The 18,394-nt window shown below is 42.2% G+C and overlaps 1 protein-coding gene across 1 annotated transcript in view; it reads right to left on the bottom strand.

The window, feature by feature from the left end:
• LOC126850788 (uncharacterized) overlaps nucleotides 1–18,394 on the bottom strand; it is an 85,963-nt gene that overhangs the window by 32,367 nt on the left and 35,202 nt on the right. Inside the window, 1 exon segment of the mRNA XM_050594103.1 lies at nucleotides 2,281–2,723. Coding sequence (XP_050450060.1) covers nucleotides 2,281–2,723 — 443 coding nt within the window.

The following is an 18,394-nucleotide window of genomic DNA, read 5'->3' as shown; positions in this document are numbered from 1 at the left end:
CGCCGATGACGCACCGCGTTGCATTATCGTTCAACGAGGTTCTTTGTCCCGATCTATGAACTTCAATCCCGTCGAGGAGCAAAACTTACTCCTCACCGCCGGCACGATCGAGGCGCGCTCGCCGGAACGATCGATTAATTCCGTCGAATTTAATAGAACTCGCCTCACGTACGTGACCATCGCGTTCCATCAATTCTGCAATCTCTAATCGAACATTTATATTCCTCGTTCATAATTATCCTCGCGACCTTCCGTGCCCAATATTACGAATTGCAGCGTATCGCGCATAATAATATCGGGCGGTCAATGCATGGAGGGAAAGAAAAAAAAAAGGAAGAAATTTCTTCGCCATTCGAGCCTCGCTCGATTCCAGGGAGAGGAGATCACAACGAAGGACTCGAGCCGGACACGTTTGCGATCGCTTCTTAAATTAATGCCTTTATCGCTCGCGAAAAAATTTCGCGGGGAGAAAACGCGAACGCGAGGAAACAAATGGAAAATAATGTGCATCACAATGTATATAATGCGAACGTATGCATCGGGGCACGGGGTGAGACGTGCAAGGGAGGGAGGGAGGAGAGGAAAAGAGCGAAGAAAGAGAAAAAGATCGGAATGAAACAGGGGTGGGGCGACGAGAAGGAAGAAGAGAATCGAAGAGAAAGAAAGAGAAAGAGGGGAATGGAGGAGGAAGGTAACGATAAGAGAAAGAAGGACGACGGTAAAAGAGGGGAGGGAAAGAGGGAAGGCACGACGATGAAGGAGGAGGTGAAGGAGAAACGAGGGAGGGGAGTGTGGAGAGGGGCAAGGGGGGGTACGCGAGAGAGTATAGAGGTATATGAGAAAACAATAGAGCTGATTTGCAAACAATAGAATAACGTTAAGACTCGAGTATTATATACGCCGTTGTTACTTCTTGTGCCATAACGCCGGAGAGCATATGCCCATTAATATTCAAAGGCGAAAATAATGTAAACGACACGACAAAAATCCGGGGAATAATTTCAATTCTCCGTGTATGGGATTCCACGAGCAGCGATCCCATAGCCGGGCTCGTCTCCGCGCGGGTTTCGCGTCTCCTCTCTTTGGTGACCTGGCATATGCATCTCTACGCGTCATCGATAATGGTGTACTGATAACGCGCATTGCAATCTACATTATTAAAATCTCTTCGCCAGACAGCACACAATATTTATAAAATATGTAGAAAATATTTATAATAAATATTTGAATGTTTTACAAATATTATCAAAGCATTTTAATATATTTATAAATATTATCTTAATATTAAATATTATTATATTATAATGTATTTATAAATATTTATAAATATTATCAAAATATTTTATAAATATTTTTGTAATTTTAGAAATCATAAATATTCATCATAAATATCATAAAAATATATATAAAAATATTGAAAAATATTTATAAAATATTACTATAAATCTTTTACCATAAATATTATATAAAATATTTAGTCTAATTTTAGTTTAATTTAATCGAATAAAGTTTTTATGATTTCTTTTCTTAATGTATACAAAATATGTATAAAATATTTATCTAATATTTCAAAAAATAAATAGTAAAAATATTTATGAATATTTTATCATAAATATTGTATGCTGTCTGGATCATATCACAATCTCAAGATAATAAATATTAGTTTTTAGAAAAATATCCGTTGTATGTCAAAAAAATTTTGTTGTAAAATATTTCACTCACTCTTCTATCCATCAAGAATGATTTTTTAGAAATAACGGATTTTCGGAAATAAATAAATCGCGATTAATAATAATTTGAATGAATAATCTTCAAACGGCGAAGTGTCTATCGACTTTTATTACGACGTACTATAAGCGATTGTTCGTCGCTTACGATTCTGGGAAGCGCTGAATTATTCTAGTACAGTTAAGCTCACACAGCTCCCGTTGGTAACTTTACGATCTTGACGGTGACTTGAGTCTCTGATGAGTCATCGCGCATTGTTTTTCGACAGCTTCGCGCGATTGTCTCGCTTTTGACGCAATAGCAAGCGATAATTCAATGCTACTTAAATTTTTAATAATCGCTGACATTCGAGTCCACCATACAAATTATAACACTGGAATACCACGGCTATAATAATACGGTTACGGTATATAATATGATCTTTAGAACGTAAGATTGTAAAGATTGCTGTTTCAGGCATTCATGTCTCAATCTATAACCTCGGCCGGAGTGTAATGAACTTTGGCGATAGCTTTTCAGGATAAGAGATAACGATTAGACTCTCCTGCTTACCCTAGACTCCTCGGAATCTTCCCGCCTCGCGTTCTGGAAGAGCACGCTGCCCATCTGAACCTGCAGATTCTGCTGCAGCAGCTGCGCCAATTGCGGATTCTGCGACAGGATGGCTGGATTTTGCTGCAACAGTTGCGCCAGCGCTGGATTTTGAACCAATATCTGATTCAGGGGTGAATTAGCCATGGCGTTCAGGGAATGGTGTTGCTGCTGCTGTTGCTCCTGCGACTGATGCTGTTGCTGCGATTGCTGCTGCTGCTGCTGCTGCTGTTGCTGCTGCTGCTGCAAGTTCGGCGAATTCGCGTTTGACGTTTGGCAGGATTGCGAGAGATTGCCGAGAGACGGAATCGCGCGTTGCGGACTTTGCGGGGTATGCGGAGGCGTGGGTGGACTTCCGGGTGCCATCGACGAGGCGTCCTTCTCCTCCTTCACCTTCACCTTCCCTGCGAAAAGAAAGATGAGTGATGCCCTTTACATCGAGTCGTAAATATTTTTTAAAATTACGATAACTTTCGAAATTTGATAGAATTTTTTTGCAACGCTCACGATGTATGCTCTATTAGACAAACACAGTTTCGTAATCAATGACAAAGCCAGTTTGTTATCGACGATTTCTTTCTCGAGGAATCCAAAGTGCGCGATTGCAATGTATTATTGAAATATTATTGAAATTAACTCTGAGAGAAGTGGAGAAAAAAAAGAGCGATGTGTTATTGAGCGTTGATTGGCGTTGTTGGCGTCATCACGGGTCTCGGTGAGGTGAGCTTTAAGGATTGCGGAATATCGTGAGAGCCATAAAATAATTAACTTTGGTTATTTTATCGGGACCAACTGACAGACGTATTTTCAACGAAGCGAGCTGACCGATTCAAAAATGCGTATTATTTATTAAAAAACAAATCGCTCACCTCGAGTGAAATCCGCGCGTATCTGTTTGATGAAAAAACAGCTCGTTAAAGTCTCTCGAATTGAACAAGCTTCGCGAAAATTTCGCGCTCTAAAAATGCTCAGGTCTCGATAAGAAGTGTTATAAAATTACAAGCTATCGGCCGGAAACGATTAATTCGGACCAATACATGATTACAGATTCGAATTATTATTTTTATTATTGCCAGCCAGCAGAGATTGCTATTCCATACGCATTATTTCAATTAATAATAGAAGAATTATTAAACAAAACAAATAAAAAAAAATTGCGAAAATATTACTCGTCATTATTCATTATAAGAGAGGGGAGGTCATTAATTTATCTAACTATCTATAAACCTACCTATATTATTATAATCTTCGAAAGATTCTGAACATCTGATCTTTGTCAAAATTCTGGCAAGACTGACTCCTCACAATTACATTGGTTTCGCTCTCTATCTTGATTTCGGAAGAATCTTACAGAGGGGTGATAGACTTCCGGATTGGTTCGAGTACAGTTCGCTATAGTAAATAGGGAATAGACGGTGAGAGATTGTACGGGGAATGTGTGCGGTTGATCCAAGGCGATGGCAGCAAAAGGGAGAGACCGCGGGGGAAGTTTTTTTCTTTCGGGTTCGGAGTCGTGAAATTGAGACGTTTCGATTCTAAAAGCCGCGTAATCGACTGCTGGCAGGTACATCTGCTCTGAGCTCTATTCTAGAAATATAAAAAAAAAAAATTCGTAATACTGTCCAATACCCTACAATACCCTATCTCGAATAGACTGTGATTACCAATCCATCTTTTTGATAGATTTTAATCAAAGATCTAATTTATATATCGTAAAAGATACTTTTTTTCAAATATTTTTAGATTTGCTCTCTCTCTCTCTCTTTCAATAAAAAAAAAAAATTAATTTTTTCGTTAAGAAAATTATAGCCTCAAAAGTTTTGTTCGTGCAAAAATAATAATTATAATAAAAATTAAAAATTAAAAAAAATAAAAAAATAATTAGTGTATTAAAGACTATACTTTTTCTAAAATTTTCTAAAAAATAACAAATTTTTGTTTTTAATGCTTTATAGCTCTGTAGACCGTTAGAAAAAAATTGAATTCTAATCGCGCAAACAATTGGATGAGTTGCGTTAGGTAAGAGTTATTTCTGGTGCCTTTTTTTACCTTACTTAAATATAATTCGGGCATATCAGGTAGATAGGATGCGATTTATTCGCGCAAATAAACCCTGAGAGCGTCGAAGTTTAGCGATTTCTAGAGGTTTGCTTGAGATCGCAGGTGAGGAGAAGAATGAGGAAATGAGAGAGAAAACTGTATAATAGAAGGAGACTTTGGAAAGGGCTTAAAAATCCCTTCCTCAAGAGAGAAAAGGAGAGAGGGGGACCACGAGACCCCCCAGAGGGATACGCCGGACTCTCCCATAAGGTTAGATCGATGATGTCTACTAAAATTACGAAACCCCTGGGATCTCTTTTTTTTTCCCCTCGGTTTATATCCTTCCTCGTTTCTCGCGGTTGAAGTTCTCCCTTTCGCTCTTTTACGCGCTTTCCACCACTTCTTTTTTCTTTTTTTTTTTTTTACGTTAAACGAACGAAGCATCCTGTGTATCACGATGGATGATTCGCTCGCCATCAACGCGAGACGCCTAGTTTGATGAAAAATGAAGAGGCTCTATCCACCGTAATGCGGACTCCCCCGAATGACGAAAAAATGATGCGCGCTGTGGGAAAATATTTCTCGCTCGACGATGCGTTTTCAGCTTTCCGATTCGCCCGAGGCGAACATTTTTCGTACCTCACGAGTCATCGCGATCAAGAGGATTTCGTTTCCCTGGCGATTAATAAAGGATTATAATTAATAAAACACATAATGCGGAGGAGGGTCGTCGTAAATAGCGCAAAAAAGTCTCGGACGCTCGTCCCGGGTATTAAATGAATTCTCATTCTCGCGAGGGAGATTTCTGAAGGATCGCATGCGTATACGCATTTCGCTGTATCTCGCTCGCGGCCGGATCCTTAAATCGACTCGATTTTTAAGGCCCGGTCCGGCGAAGGAATCGCGCCGCGGGGATTCTGTGTTTCTCTTCCTCCGTGGAGGCATTCCCTCTTTCGTCTTTACTCCAAATCGTCTCACATAGTGGCGAGTCATGCCACATCGATTGCACGATCGCAGCAGAGATGAACGAATCACGATGAGAGTCAGCTTTCCAAGATTATTCGTTAGTAAAATATAAACGTGCGAAATATAACGTATTTTTTGACACAACAAGGAAACAAAAATGACTCTGGCATTTGACAAGATTTGCAGAATAAGATTTATAATAATGATGAAAAAATCAATTATATGTATAAGAAGAGATTTTTTTTTTTTCACAAAAAAAGGAGCGATTTAAAATATAATCCAAATCATTTGTATAATCTTAAGATTAAGTGATAGCTTTTTGAAATAATGCTCTTCACTCTCTTCACTCTTTTTCAATTCTATAATTATAAATTTTCAAATTTTCTTGCATTAGTTTAAGGATGTATGTGTCATATGTCAAAACATTGATAAAAGTATAAAAATTTTGTTCTAGTATTTCTTCGTATAACAAAATTCTAATAAATACTTGTGCAAAACTTGATTCAAATTCACTTACACTTTACTTTAAAAGTTATTTACTGAAAATTGTATCAAAATGACGCTTATAATAATCTGAAATTTTTCTGTAAATTACTTGATTTTTCTTTTGTTTCTTGCAATTAATTTCAAGGGATATTCACGACCAAAAGTTCTTGTCATAAATTAAAAGACAAAAAATATTTATTACATTATTACAGCTATTTTCCTTTATAAAGATGTTAAAAACCATATTATTTTGTGATACTTTAATTCCTTTTATAATCCAGATTTACATTTATTAGACTTTCCACATATCACAAACGGAAGAAGTATGTTGTCTTTTTTTTATTTTGACTGAGTTCTTTGCTATTATTGCACACTCAAAACATCCTTAACATATACTTGTCAAAAACTTTACACAGACATCGAATAATAAAATAATCAGCATCATTTCGGATACGCCCGGGACTCAAATTAGAGACGGCGGCTGACATCCGACCCCCTAATCTCGGATGTCGCGCGAAAAGGGAAAAAAAATGAAAAAAAAAAAAAAAAACTAAAAGAAGGGCGCCTCGATATCCACGGTATCCTCGAGCCCATTTTTACGAGATACTTAAACCTTTAAACGGGTGCGCCGCGTTCAAATCAGAGCGGAAGGAAAAAACGGTAGGGAAAAAAAACGGCTCTCGGATTTCAAATTTCGCAGGGAAATCGGTTAACCCCCGAAATCAACTGCGACGACTCCGCCGACGTGAGGGGGGGGGGAGGGGGGTTAAGAGTAAGGGATCGCGCGATTTTTCTCAGGGGTTAAATCGAGCATGGCCCCCAGAGGGATTCTCTGGCGTTTTTTCCACTCCCTTGCTCCTCCTCGAAGAGTCGCGCAGGTACCTGGCCGCTACCTGCACGCGTCCATCCCGGAAGAAAAGCGGAAAGAGAAATATTGCAAAGGGGGCGAAAATGGCGCGGATGAGGTAAAGAGAGAAGGGAAGTAGGGAGGGAGGGAGAGGATAAAAAAAAACGAGAGATTACGTGAACGAGGAGCTTCGATAGTAGGGAAGAAATACACGCGAGAGTCGAAGGGATTCCCCGCAATGCACCTTTACCTATCGTTTTTATCTCGTCGGCGCCCGCGGACCCTTTCCCTTTCCTTCCCTTGGCGTTCACTCAACCATAGGAGGCATAGGCGAGGGTAAGAAACACGGGTAAAAGTGAGTTAATAGTCGGTAAAACGCCGTTCTCTCCGCGACCCGCAGGGGTTACGCGTTACCTCTGGGGGATGCGTCTCTTTCACTTTCTTCTCGCCCTTCTCGACCCGCGCGAACGGGTAACTCCTCTTCGACTCGGGGAGAATCGAAAAGGGATAGAGCAAAAGGTGGATAGTATCGCTAAAGAGGAAAACCGAGACACGAGGACACTCCTTTCGTCGAGAAATCTGAGTAATCGTTGTCGTAGCGGCTTCCTGTAAAAAAGCTTGCTCTTCCGCCGCGGTTCTTCTCATATTTTCGCGTGAGAACATTAAACAGAACAATATTATAAAAAAAAAAAATTCCGGCAGCCCTAAAAAATATGTTTATATAGCGTGTTTGATTTAAATATATACACTCAGTTATTTTTTTGAATAATTGAGTTATGAAAAAAAATGTTTCAAATAAAAAAAAGTGTCATACTAAAACTATAGTAAAATATCAATATATTATTCTATTAAAAAAAAAAACACAATACATTTATAAAAAAAAAATACTATATATAAGAGAAAAAATATATACGAGAAAAAACACACTATATATGAGAAAAAAAATATATAATATATAATAAAATATATAATAAAAATATATAATTAAAAATACATAATAAAAATATATGATAAAAATTCACAAATAGATAGGTTTGATTTATAATTAAATAAATAATGTATAAAATAGGAGAAAATATTAACTCAATCGCGTGGTTCTTTTCAACGCGATTCTTTCGTGCGAGGCGCGTACGTTACGTATAAATTCGGTATTCCAAACACAAAAGTAAGATTACCGGCGGCTTCGGCTTTCTTGTTTCTCGCCAGAATCGAATTTCGAGCGCTTCGTCGTCGTGTAACGAAACACGCGCGCGTTCAAGAGCCTCGCGTTACGCGTGCCTGACTACGTACGTGGTTGGGCTCGTCCAACCCGGAATTGTCAACGGAAGCGAGCCGCCTGCGTGTTCGTCCGCAACGATTGTCGGGGATTCCGAATCGTTGAGTAACGGATACACCCGATATGCCGAACGCGGTCGACGTACCTCTATCTATCCCCTAAAGGAAAGCCGAGTTTGCGCGAAATCCCCGTGATAAATCGCCGATTCTCCATCGACTCGTCATAAGCGAGATTTATAAGGAATTTTATAAAGAATTTTTTATAAAGAATCGCGTCGGCATCATTAGACCAAAATCATGGAATATCCAAATATAGTTTAACGCCGGTTCCGAACGTCCTAGATTAGAGAGGTTTTACGGGGGATGATATTCTCGATAGTTTTTTTGTCATTGCCTTCTAGGAGATGGCTATCGCATACATTCGATGTTTTTGGTTGAATTTAAAATTCGAGATCTTCGGCATAGAGAGTTCAAGAAGCAAGAAACGCTTCTTAATCCTATATCAAGTATAAATAAATCTCAATTCAAGATTCTTTAATAAAGCCTCTCTTTTGAAGGAGCGCAGTTGAGATAAATATCGGGGCAAAGTCGCTGAATCGGGAATCGAACCGTTAAGTCTTTCACTCGCTACTACTCTTATCAGTGATTATGAGTTATTTGGACCTCACACCTCGATATCCTTTCTTATGTTGCCTACATATATCTATTAATTATAATTTCTCTCTCTCTCTCTCTCTCTCTTTCGACGGATTAACAATCAAAAGATTAATACTCTCTGTAAAAACACTAATATATATTTCGCAGGATTTTAATTTTTTATGACAACTACCTTTGCTCCCTCGAAAGTAGAAATCTTAGATGAATATAGTCGCGTATAACATTTCCAAATTTTAATATTTAACATCTCGAGGAGCTCACAGATCGTGGGACCAGCGTGGCTCGGCCGCGAGATAAAGAACTCAGGGCCCCGTGGGGTTCATTTTTAACACCTAACAGAAGTCGAGATGCCCAACCGTGATTAGCCTTCTCCCCGGGGCCGATGGGTCCGGGCATTATCCGGTGAGAAATTGGCGGCCGTTCGTTTCTTTGTTCCAAGCGATTTTTTATTGACTCAAATTTCGGAAAAAAAGAACGGCGAAAGAGGCAGAGAGAGAGAGAGAGAGAGAGAGAAGGGGGTAGTCATACGTTGGATATTAGGGATGGGAAGGGGGTTTGGAGTCGAAAGCACGAAATGGCGGTTTAGAATCCCGCGGCGTTACGTGTGGGAGGCTGTTAAATGGATAAACGAGAAAGAAAAGAGCGCGGATGGGAAAAAGAGATCGGAGAGAAAGAAGGAGAGGAACGTTGAGATGGAAACGAAAGGAGAAATAAGCGCGGGAGGGGGCGGGGGAGGGGGGAGAGGGGCCTGAGGGAAGGGAGGAAGAAAAAAGGGCCAGCGAACACAACTGGCCGCGGCCAGGGCTGCGCTCATTTTTTCTCGTGGCCGAACCCGAAAACCCTTTTATGCCCACCCAAGATTAATTATCCTCCATACTCGAAAAATGAAACTCGCCGCGAACAAAGGAGCGCCGCGCGCGCGGCTACTCGGCGGTCTTCGCGCGTGCGCGCGCGCTATCAGCCACCGCTCGTCCAATCCGCTCTTCATTCGCGCCCGATTCAACCGAGAGGATCCTACGAGAAGAGGAGAGAATGCGGGAGAAAAGATACGGCAGATTTAGAATGAAGATTCGATTGTTCTCGTATAAGCAAGAACTCAAATTTGTGCTTCATATGTATGAGTGTGAAACTCTCTAAGCTCTCGATATCGTCAATCTATGCTAAAGAAATAACATTCAGAATTAATAAGAACAATTGATACCGAGTGTATCAATCGCAACGGTGCGTTTTGTCGCCTATACGATGACAGAAGCGGAGAAAGAGAGGGGAGAGAGCGAAGGGAGAGACGTAAAATTATCATGACAATAAAAAGAAAATGGCACTCTGGCATATTTCGCAATTTTCTATAATGGAGCGAGCTCGAAAACTCGCGTATCGAGAGGGGGAACAAGAGATCGGGTCCGAAAAAGGGCAAGCGAGAGGGGTGGAGGAGGAAGGAAGGAGAGGGAGGGGAGGGAGGAGCGACAGGGTAGAATCTCGTTAGACTGAAAAAATTCCACGGAACAGATTTGAATATCGCATAATGTCGAATTAATGCCGGAAATTCGACTCGACGGGGGCCCCTCCCGACGCGCGGCCCTAATGGGGCCCCCTGAAATTTCGTAGCGAGCCCCATAAAGCGGTTTCGCGTATGGAAAACGTGTCGAGGCAATGAGCCCTTCCCCTTCCCCCTCCCCTCCATCTCGGCTCGCCGTCTGCGCTGCCAGCGGGGCCTTACGACGTAGAAACCCTAATAATTCCCTGACAGTGGCCTTTAGTCTCGCCGTTTTTGCCAAGGCATCGAGTTTTACGATTTTCTCCCTTGTTTGAACGAATGAGACGAAAGGGAAATATCTTCCCCGATTGTCCAACGCATATGCAAATCAACCGGAATTAATCGCTAGGCAAGTCATGGTACATCGCAGCTTCACAGCTTGATTGCATTAAAAAAAAATTAACATTGTTTTATTTTTCTCTTTATATATTAACTGTTTGCTGTCTCTCTAAATTATCTTTAAAGATATAAAAAAAAACCAGACAAAAAAATGAGACAAAAAATGTAGAGGAATTATATTCAGATTTCACTTACGTTATGTAATTAAAAATAAAATTTCTCTTAAACATACCAATCCTTAATCGCGTCCACAACCCAGACAGTTAATATCTCTCTGTCTTTTTCTGGAGCATCCAGGAGCCGCGGCAGGGAAAAAGAAGTACCCCCGCGCGTTCCTCTTATTTTACCCGAGGTCGGGTACCATCGCGCGTCCTTTCTTTTTGCTTGACATAATTTAAAATTTATGAGTTCGAGAATCGGTTATGCGAGGCCATTCTCTCCTTCCCTCTGTCTTTCTCAGTCCCATCCTCGTTGCCTTTCTTCGCTTATACTTTCTCCGTGTTCCCCTGTACCGGACCGTCGTTTCGCCGCAGAATTTGAATATTAAGATTAGGCCAGCTTTAATACCTCCTGCGCGAGCATCTCTCTCTCTCTCTCTCTCTCGCTCTCTTTCTCGTCTCTCCCTCTCCTCTTCTCCCCTTCTCCCTCCTCTTTACGAACGCCGAAGAAGTTCTCCGCGAGAAATGTTTTCATAAAGCTCGCACAGCTCCGAGAGCTGTCGGTAACGCTCTTCGCTGTATTTGCACATGACAAAGAGCAAGAATCGTTCCTCCTTGTCACCGATGCAAAGTAGGACGTGTCGCGCGTAATTGGTGCTACGTCCGTTGTATTTAACTGGTACTTCTTTAATGGTCGCCCGATCTTTCCCGACTCATTTCTTGCTCTTCCTCTTGTAACATCGTACTCGACAAGGGGCATTCATCTCCGCGGAAAATCCGCGGTCTTCGGGGCCGATGGAGCTCCAAGAGCGGAAGGAGAAAGAAAGGAGCGAGCGAGAGAACAACAGAGAGAGAGAGAGAGAGAGAGAGAGAGAGAGAGAGAGAGAGAGAGGTAGAAGTTCATTAAGACCACCGATGCCACGGGCACCGTATTAGGTTGAACAAACTGGTTTTCGCGAGTCTTTTCTCTTCCCTGCATCATCCGACGCATCGGGCCCGGATGAAAGAGACTCCCGAGTTTCGGCGTGGCCCTTAACCCTTTATTTGGCAATGTCGCCCTCGAGCGACGCGATTTCTCTCTCTACGCGAGAGCGAGCCCTTCACGAAGTCGCCAATATTTCACTCTGAACGTTAAATATATTTGTTGTCAACGTCAAGAAAATTTCTTTAATATTTTATCAATTGCATATATTATATACTAATATAAATAAATAATATATAAACTAAATAAACAATTATCGTAATAATAAATAATAAATAATTATTATCGTATATTATCGTATATTAATATCAGAAACATATATTATCTTGAAAATTAATTTATAAATAATATTGAAATAAATAAACCCAATCGATGACGATGATTTGAAGCTATTTCGAGCAACTGGTGACTACGTTGAACGGCGAGATATTGATTTAAATATAAACAATCCACTGTGTTTTCGTTCAATCTCGTTTGCCGGGACGATCGATTCTAAAGACGACTCGTGAGCCGACTAATTTGGCAATTGACAGTAATAAATACTTGGCAAACGGCGAACTTTTGCATGCGACTGCCAAATGCGCGACGAACTAATCGACGAGAATAAAAAGAGAAATTTGTCGCAATTTATCGCGACGCGTCGAAATAAATTTCGCAAAGTGAATCACACTTTTTTCCTCGACTGTACCGGCCATGTGTTTTCGGGTATCCGCATACTTCCACAAGATGGCCCGTTCTTATTTTCTCGTTTGTCCATCGCACGCTCTTTTCAAACAGTACTCTCAAGATGTACCTTGAAATCGAAGCATCCCCATTCGAGTGTCCCCTTTTCATCACATGATCATTTCACATATAAATACATTCTACCTTCATACACTCTGCATCATTTCGTAATGAATGTCAATTTTTTTATTAATTAGTGTGTTTAATCAGAAATATGTACTTGGAACAATTTGAGGATTTATAAAGCCAATTGGTGAAGAGGCCGACACCACGAGGTAGCTGAACGTAAAGAAGAAGAAGGAGAAGAAAAAGAAGAAGACGACAGAGAGCCACGACGACAACAACAACGAAGATCCTCCTCGGCTAGGAATGCCTCCTGATGGATTGGTCATCCGTGATTAATTTGACAAGCTGACTTTCTGGTTTTCGGAGACTGACAAGGGACCCACGGGGCCCCAGCGCCCGTGAGGCCTAATGGGCCTTCTCGGCTCTGGCTCCGGCCTATCTCGGCGCACGTATCGGCGGAGGTGGGGTCGTTTGAAAAATTAATCGAGCCTACAGAGTCTCCGTGGAAATGTTAATGGAAGGTCACCTTTTTTTCATTCGATTATCGACACCGCGAGTGAGGAGAATAAAAGAAGCGCCGCGAACGAAGGGGGCGAAATAGAAATCTTCGTCTCGTCATCCGCGGGAAGGCAACCTTAATCTCGACACTCCAATCGAAGATCTCGGAGAAATCTTGGGAAAAACGAGTCGCGTATTTCTAGTGTCAATATAAGCGACTCTCCATTATTATTCAGAAATCTTGCTCGCCGCAATTCATATTTTAAAGTATGTAAATTTCCTAGGTAGAGCAAAGACTATTATATAATTTTAATCATCTTAAAGATATGATTTTTTCTTCTTTTTTAAATTGCCAATGGAACGTTTAAAATAGTCGATCGCGAGAGAGGAAAGTAATTTTCACGAATACGGAATTTCTCTCGAGGTCAGGCATAACGTGAGGCTAATCTCGCGGGGATACGCGAAACCGGTACTCGTAAAAAGAAAATTATCGAGGATGCGGACGTAGTGTCCGCCGGATCTCGATCCATTGACTCGACGAGAACTACTTGTCGTCGGCGAGGACGGGCACAAAAGGGGACGGCCGTAAAACTCGCACCTCGCCGGCACGACGCGAGCGTGGATATGCACGACGAAATAAAGTAATAAAGCGATCGGTGCACTTACTCCGCGATATTCCTCGCGAACAGTACCGAGAAAAAGAGATACATTGGCTGATAAAAATTACAAAAATCTGTCAAAAATTTACATTTGCAGGCTCTTTTTTTATTAAAAAAAAAAAATAATAAATAAATAAAATAAAGAATAATTAACAAATTATTACACGGAACAGATTTTTACGCAATATTACGTGCAACATTGTCGACACGTGTGTACATCTCGGTGTATCTTTTAATTCAAAAGTAATTTCAAATTTAAAATTTAATTGCCTGACTACTTGATCTTTGCCTGCACCTTGACAGACTTGTCTTCCGTCTGATGAAATATCTCAAAACAGAACCACTTTATTATACGCTCCGCGCACACTTACGATCGAAAGACTGTCATAATGTTAGATAATTTCTTTATTAAGAACCGAAGATAAGGGAATGATAATTAAGGTACCGTTGTGAAGCAGCGACGCCGTTACGGTGTTTGTCATCGGTTTATATTCGGAGAGCCCGTAGAAAGAAGAGAGGAACGCACTCGAGATAGTTACGCGTTAAATGGCGATGGTGGTGAAGAAGCGAGTTCCGGGTTGACAGTCATTGGACGAGGACGAGAGAATCGGCGGGAAACGGGCGCAGAGATCGACGTAGAGCTGGAATTAAACAAATAATCTCCGTCGAGCGGGGAATCCGTTAAGGCACGAAAGTACGGCCGGTAAAAGGAACCTATTGAATTCTAAATTTAAACGAATGTCCAAGTGTCAGCGAGCTGACGGGCAAAATAAACAAAATGCCGCGAGGAGTAGAGGAAAAGGAGTCAGGAGAACGCTCGCGGGGAAGGGGAACGAATGGGGAATGGGAAAGGATTTCACGGGGAGATGTAATATCTCGGACCACTCTTCTTTTCGCAGCCTCCATCTCGATATTAATTTCGCGGGCGAATAAATTTTCAAATTCCGCAGTTTTAATTTTAGATCGATTTTTCTCTGAGCGAAAAAAAAAAGTTGATTTTTCCGTCAAATTGCTCTTAAATCCATCGTAACTTCGGAAACGTCGCGTTAATCTTTCACGCTTCATCGACGATAATCCCCGATGATTTCGCAAAAAAAGCATTCACTCCCGCGGATAATAATAGCTCATACTCGACGATTTAACTTGATTACCGCTCTATGCTTTTCTGCTTGTCCAGGCCTCCGTGTTAAAGTTCATTGATACGTCAATTTATAATCGCGGAGAAAAATTCTAAATCTTCGCAAATAATGTACTCGTGGCGCAAACGAGCTCGTCAACGATTTCAATCGCGGTAATCGATCGAAAAAAAAAAAGAAAAGAAAAAAAAGATTCGAAAGCTACGTAGAAAAGGCATGCTACTGTAAAGACTGTACCATGTCCAATGTCAATAAAATTTCGCCGTTCCTTTCCTCTCCTCTCTCTCTCTCTCTCTATCCTCGCTCTCTGACTCAGAACTTAATTGGAGAACAAAAACCCGAGGAGATCCAATTGACCCGGAAGCGGACGTCAGCGCGGCGCGAGCGATGATCGTACGAATAGCAGTTGAAAAAAAAAACAAAAAACTTCGTGAGTCTTCGAGGAAATTGAATTAAATGAGAAAATTCAAGCGAGACTCGTTTTCTCTTATGCAAATAAACGCATTCCAACGCTCTCGCGCAAAACGCTTGATCCAACATAATCTTGCCATCGCGAAAAAGTCTCAATCGAGGAAAATACCGTCCATGAAATATGTCCGAGAAGGATAAGAGCTCGTAGGAAAAAAAAAAGACGAGGAGATGAAAAAAGAAAGAAACAAAGACGACATCGAGCGAAGTATCGATGACGGATGTGATGACGATGATGAAAAACGAGGCACTTTGGAGGATCGATAGAGAAAACGCGTCTCATTCGCGCGAAGGAGGGAAAGATAAAGAGGAACAAGGACGAGCGCGTGTAGGGCCCCGCGGGGTTTCAGGGAGAGAAGAGACGGGGAGGAGGAGGGAGGGAGGGCGGGGGGGGGGCAGCCTGCCTCCTCATCGTCGTGGCAGCACGTGTGTAGCAGAAGCGAACCCGGGGCCCCAGTTCGGTCCCGTGCCTCGTAAAGCCTTTCATAAAAGCTTTCATAAAACGTTTCACGATCTCTTGGTACCGAGGGAATCCAGCGCCGATCAACGTCTCGCAACGTTTCGTCCGTCTTTCTCGGCGCCTTCTTCTTCTTCGTCTTCTTCGTCCTACGCGGCAGAAGATATTTTCTCGGTCGAGCGCGAGATATACATTTCACGTATTCTTGTGAAAATCAGAACAAACATAAGAATTGCCTCGCGATGAATTATTAAAAAAAATTGTAGAATCAAAGCTGTTTTCGTATTGTGCTACTTTTCATTCTCATCCTAGTTTTTCTACTCGCATAAAATTTCATCGAAGGACATGGACGATTCAGCGGCATCGAATACCTGAAATCTTTAACGTCTCTCATCAAGCATGCGTGTGGAGAGGGTTCTTTGTCCCCGTTCAAGGAGGAAGCTCCGATTTCGATCTCGCAGCGATTCGTTTTTCGGGACTCATCGTACCCTAAACTCATATATATATATATACGTGCCCAAGCGAGATCACGCTTCGCGGAGGCATATAAAAGCTCGTAACCAGACTGATCCAAACTCTTCCCCCTTCCCCCCCCCCTTCCTTAATATCCACGATTGCCCGCGTTCTTTTCCTCTCTCTTGCTACCAACGCGTCTCGAATTAAACCCGACCAGCAGATACGACAGATTCGTTGAATAGCGGTCGAGCTGTTGGCTGGCTTTTTGAATTCGGCGTTTCTTAACGAAGGGCTCGCAGCGGCCGTTCCTTCGGAGGAGAAGGCTTCGCTTTTTGAAACGACAACTTTTTTGTTCAATGGCTTTTCAAAGAGACAGACACACACACACACGCGCGCGCGTACCTGTCACCGGAGTTTGCACCGCGTGACGATGAAGATCGAAAAAAAACAACCAAATGAAGGAAGTTTCGAGCTCCCTCTAATAATTCTTCCTTCCCTTCGGCCGGACACGTGCGTGTCTCTTCGAGTAGATAATCATCCGGTATAATGTCCATTACTTTTTAAGGCGCTCGCTAAATTGAACGACGATCTTATATATATATATAAAAGAGAGAGAGAGAGAGAGAGAGAGAGAGAGAGAGAGAGAGAGAGAGATACATTCGTCGATCGTCGGCTTGAGCCGATTTCGAAGACGGAGCGGATTTTCTCGCCCGACGGGTGGCATTCGACGATCATTCTTCCGACGCGATGCCGCGGACGGATATCGTTGAAAAACGCAATCGGGCCGGGAGAATCGCGCGTTATCAGTTAATGAATCTGGGGGCCCGACGGCGCGACGGGACGACGTGGTGTGCCCGGGGGCCCACGGCACAGAATAAGAGGCCTGTCTCTGCCTCGAAAGTCTCTCCGCGGGCCTCCCCTGACAATGGGGCCCGGGCGAGCCCCGACGAATTTCGAAAAGGACAAAAATAAAAAATGATCCCGCGCGCGCTCTCTCTTCTCGCGCCGAGAAGGAAGCTGCTCTCCGAGGAGGCGGGGGAGGGGGGGGGGCGGAGAGGGAGGGGGGAAAGGGGAAAGAGATCGCCTCTCCTTTCTATCCGTTCCTTCTGCTACGTGCCTGCCTGCTGTCCGTCCGACTGTCCGTCTTCTCTTTTCATCCTTACTACCTTTTATCCGGGCGAAATGATTAATGGGTTCACGGAGGCACCGCGGTATCTTCCCTCCCACCCCTCTTTCGGATCCCTCATCAGAGATCCCTCCCTCCAAAATAGCCGTCTCTCTCTCTCTCTCTCTCTCTCTCTCTCTCTCTCTCTCTCTCTCTTCCACCCGCGCGCATAGACGAGACCTTTCTGCTTTTCTTCGCGTCAGATTATCACCAGCAGCCAGCTAGCCAATTGTACGACACTGATAATACACCTTTTCTCTGCCATCGGTGTATCGCTTTAATATCGCGGCGCCATGAAATGGAGCGGTTAAGTTGAACAGAATGTCTGACGGAATCGATTAATCCGACAGTTGCTTGTAACAAATATTTAAAAGCGGGGGATAATATAGGTCACGCGGAGCGTTAAACTTTTAGCCGATTCCAGATGTTAGATATAAAGGATGACACGTGATGACTCCCCTCGAGATTAACGCGAAACGTTAATGTATTCTCAGCGGAAGAGACAAATATGTAAGATATTTATTGGTCGAGGCGAGGTTCACATGAGAGTGGCGAGTGACGCTGAGCGTCTAAGCGAAGTACCGTCTTCCCCTTTTTTGTCGTCGGTTTCTAACCGTGTCATTGTCAAGACGCGCGTTACCACTCCAAGCTCTTTTACATGATAAATTACGCGTGATTTTTTTTCTGTATCAATCGCGACGATCACGTCGGCCGTGCCGCAACAAGTCGGCTTTTGTTTCTCGTCACCTGCACGTAGGTGGCGACCAGCTGAGGGAGAAGCGAAGCGGATGACAAGACGCGCGACACTCCTCTCGCTTCAGTCCTTGTCATACTTTAATTAAACATTATACCATATTTTTATATTATTACAATATACGTACACGTCACATATCGTTCAAAATAATCGTTTGTTTACGTGGATTGTTTACCGTTAGAAAAAAATCATATATCCGCGCGACGTCAAAATTATAAAAAATTGAAATAAAAATTTTAATAATATTTGAATGTGTTTAGATGCTCAAACGTTTATGTTTCATAATTATTTTCACAAATTGCTTATTTTGATGTCATTAGGTTTTATGCTTTACATTTGAATTTTAAACATTTTTAGAAATCGATCTTATGTAAGTTAAGTATGACTTGTGTGTGCATTAGAGTTTTAA

This window comes from Cataglyphis hispanica, chromosome 7, assembly GCF_021464435.1.
Source record: "Cataglyphis hispanica isolate Lineage 1 chromosome 7, ULB_Chis1_1.0, whole genome shotgun sequence".
Lineage (NCBI taxonomy): Eukaryota > Metazoa > Arthropoda > Insecta > Hymenoptera > Formicidae > Cataglyphis > Cataglyphis hispanica.
This window is presented reverse-complemented; position numbering and strand designations above follow the sequence as displayed.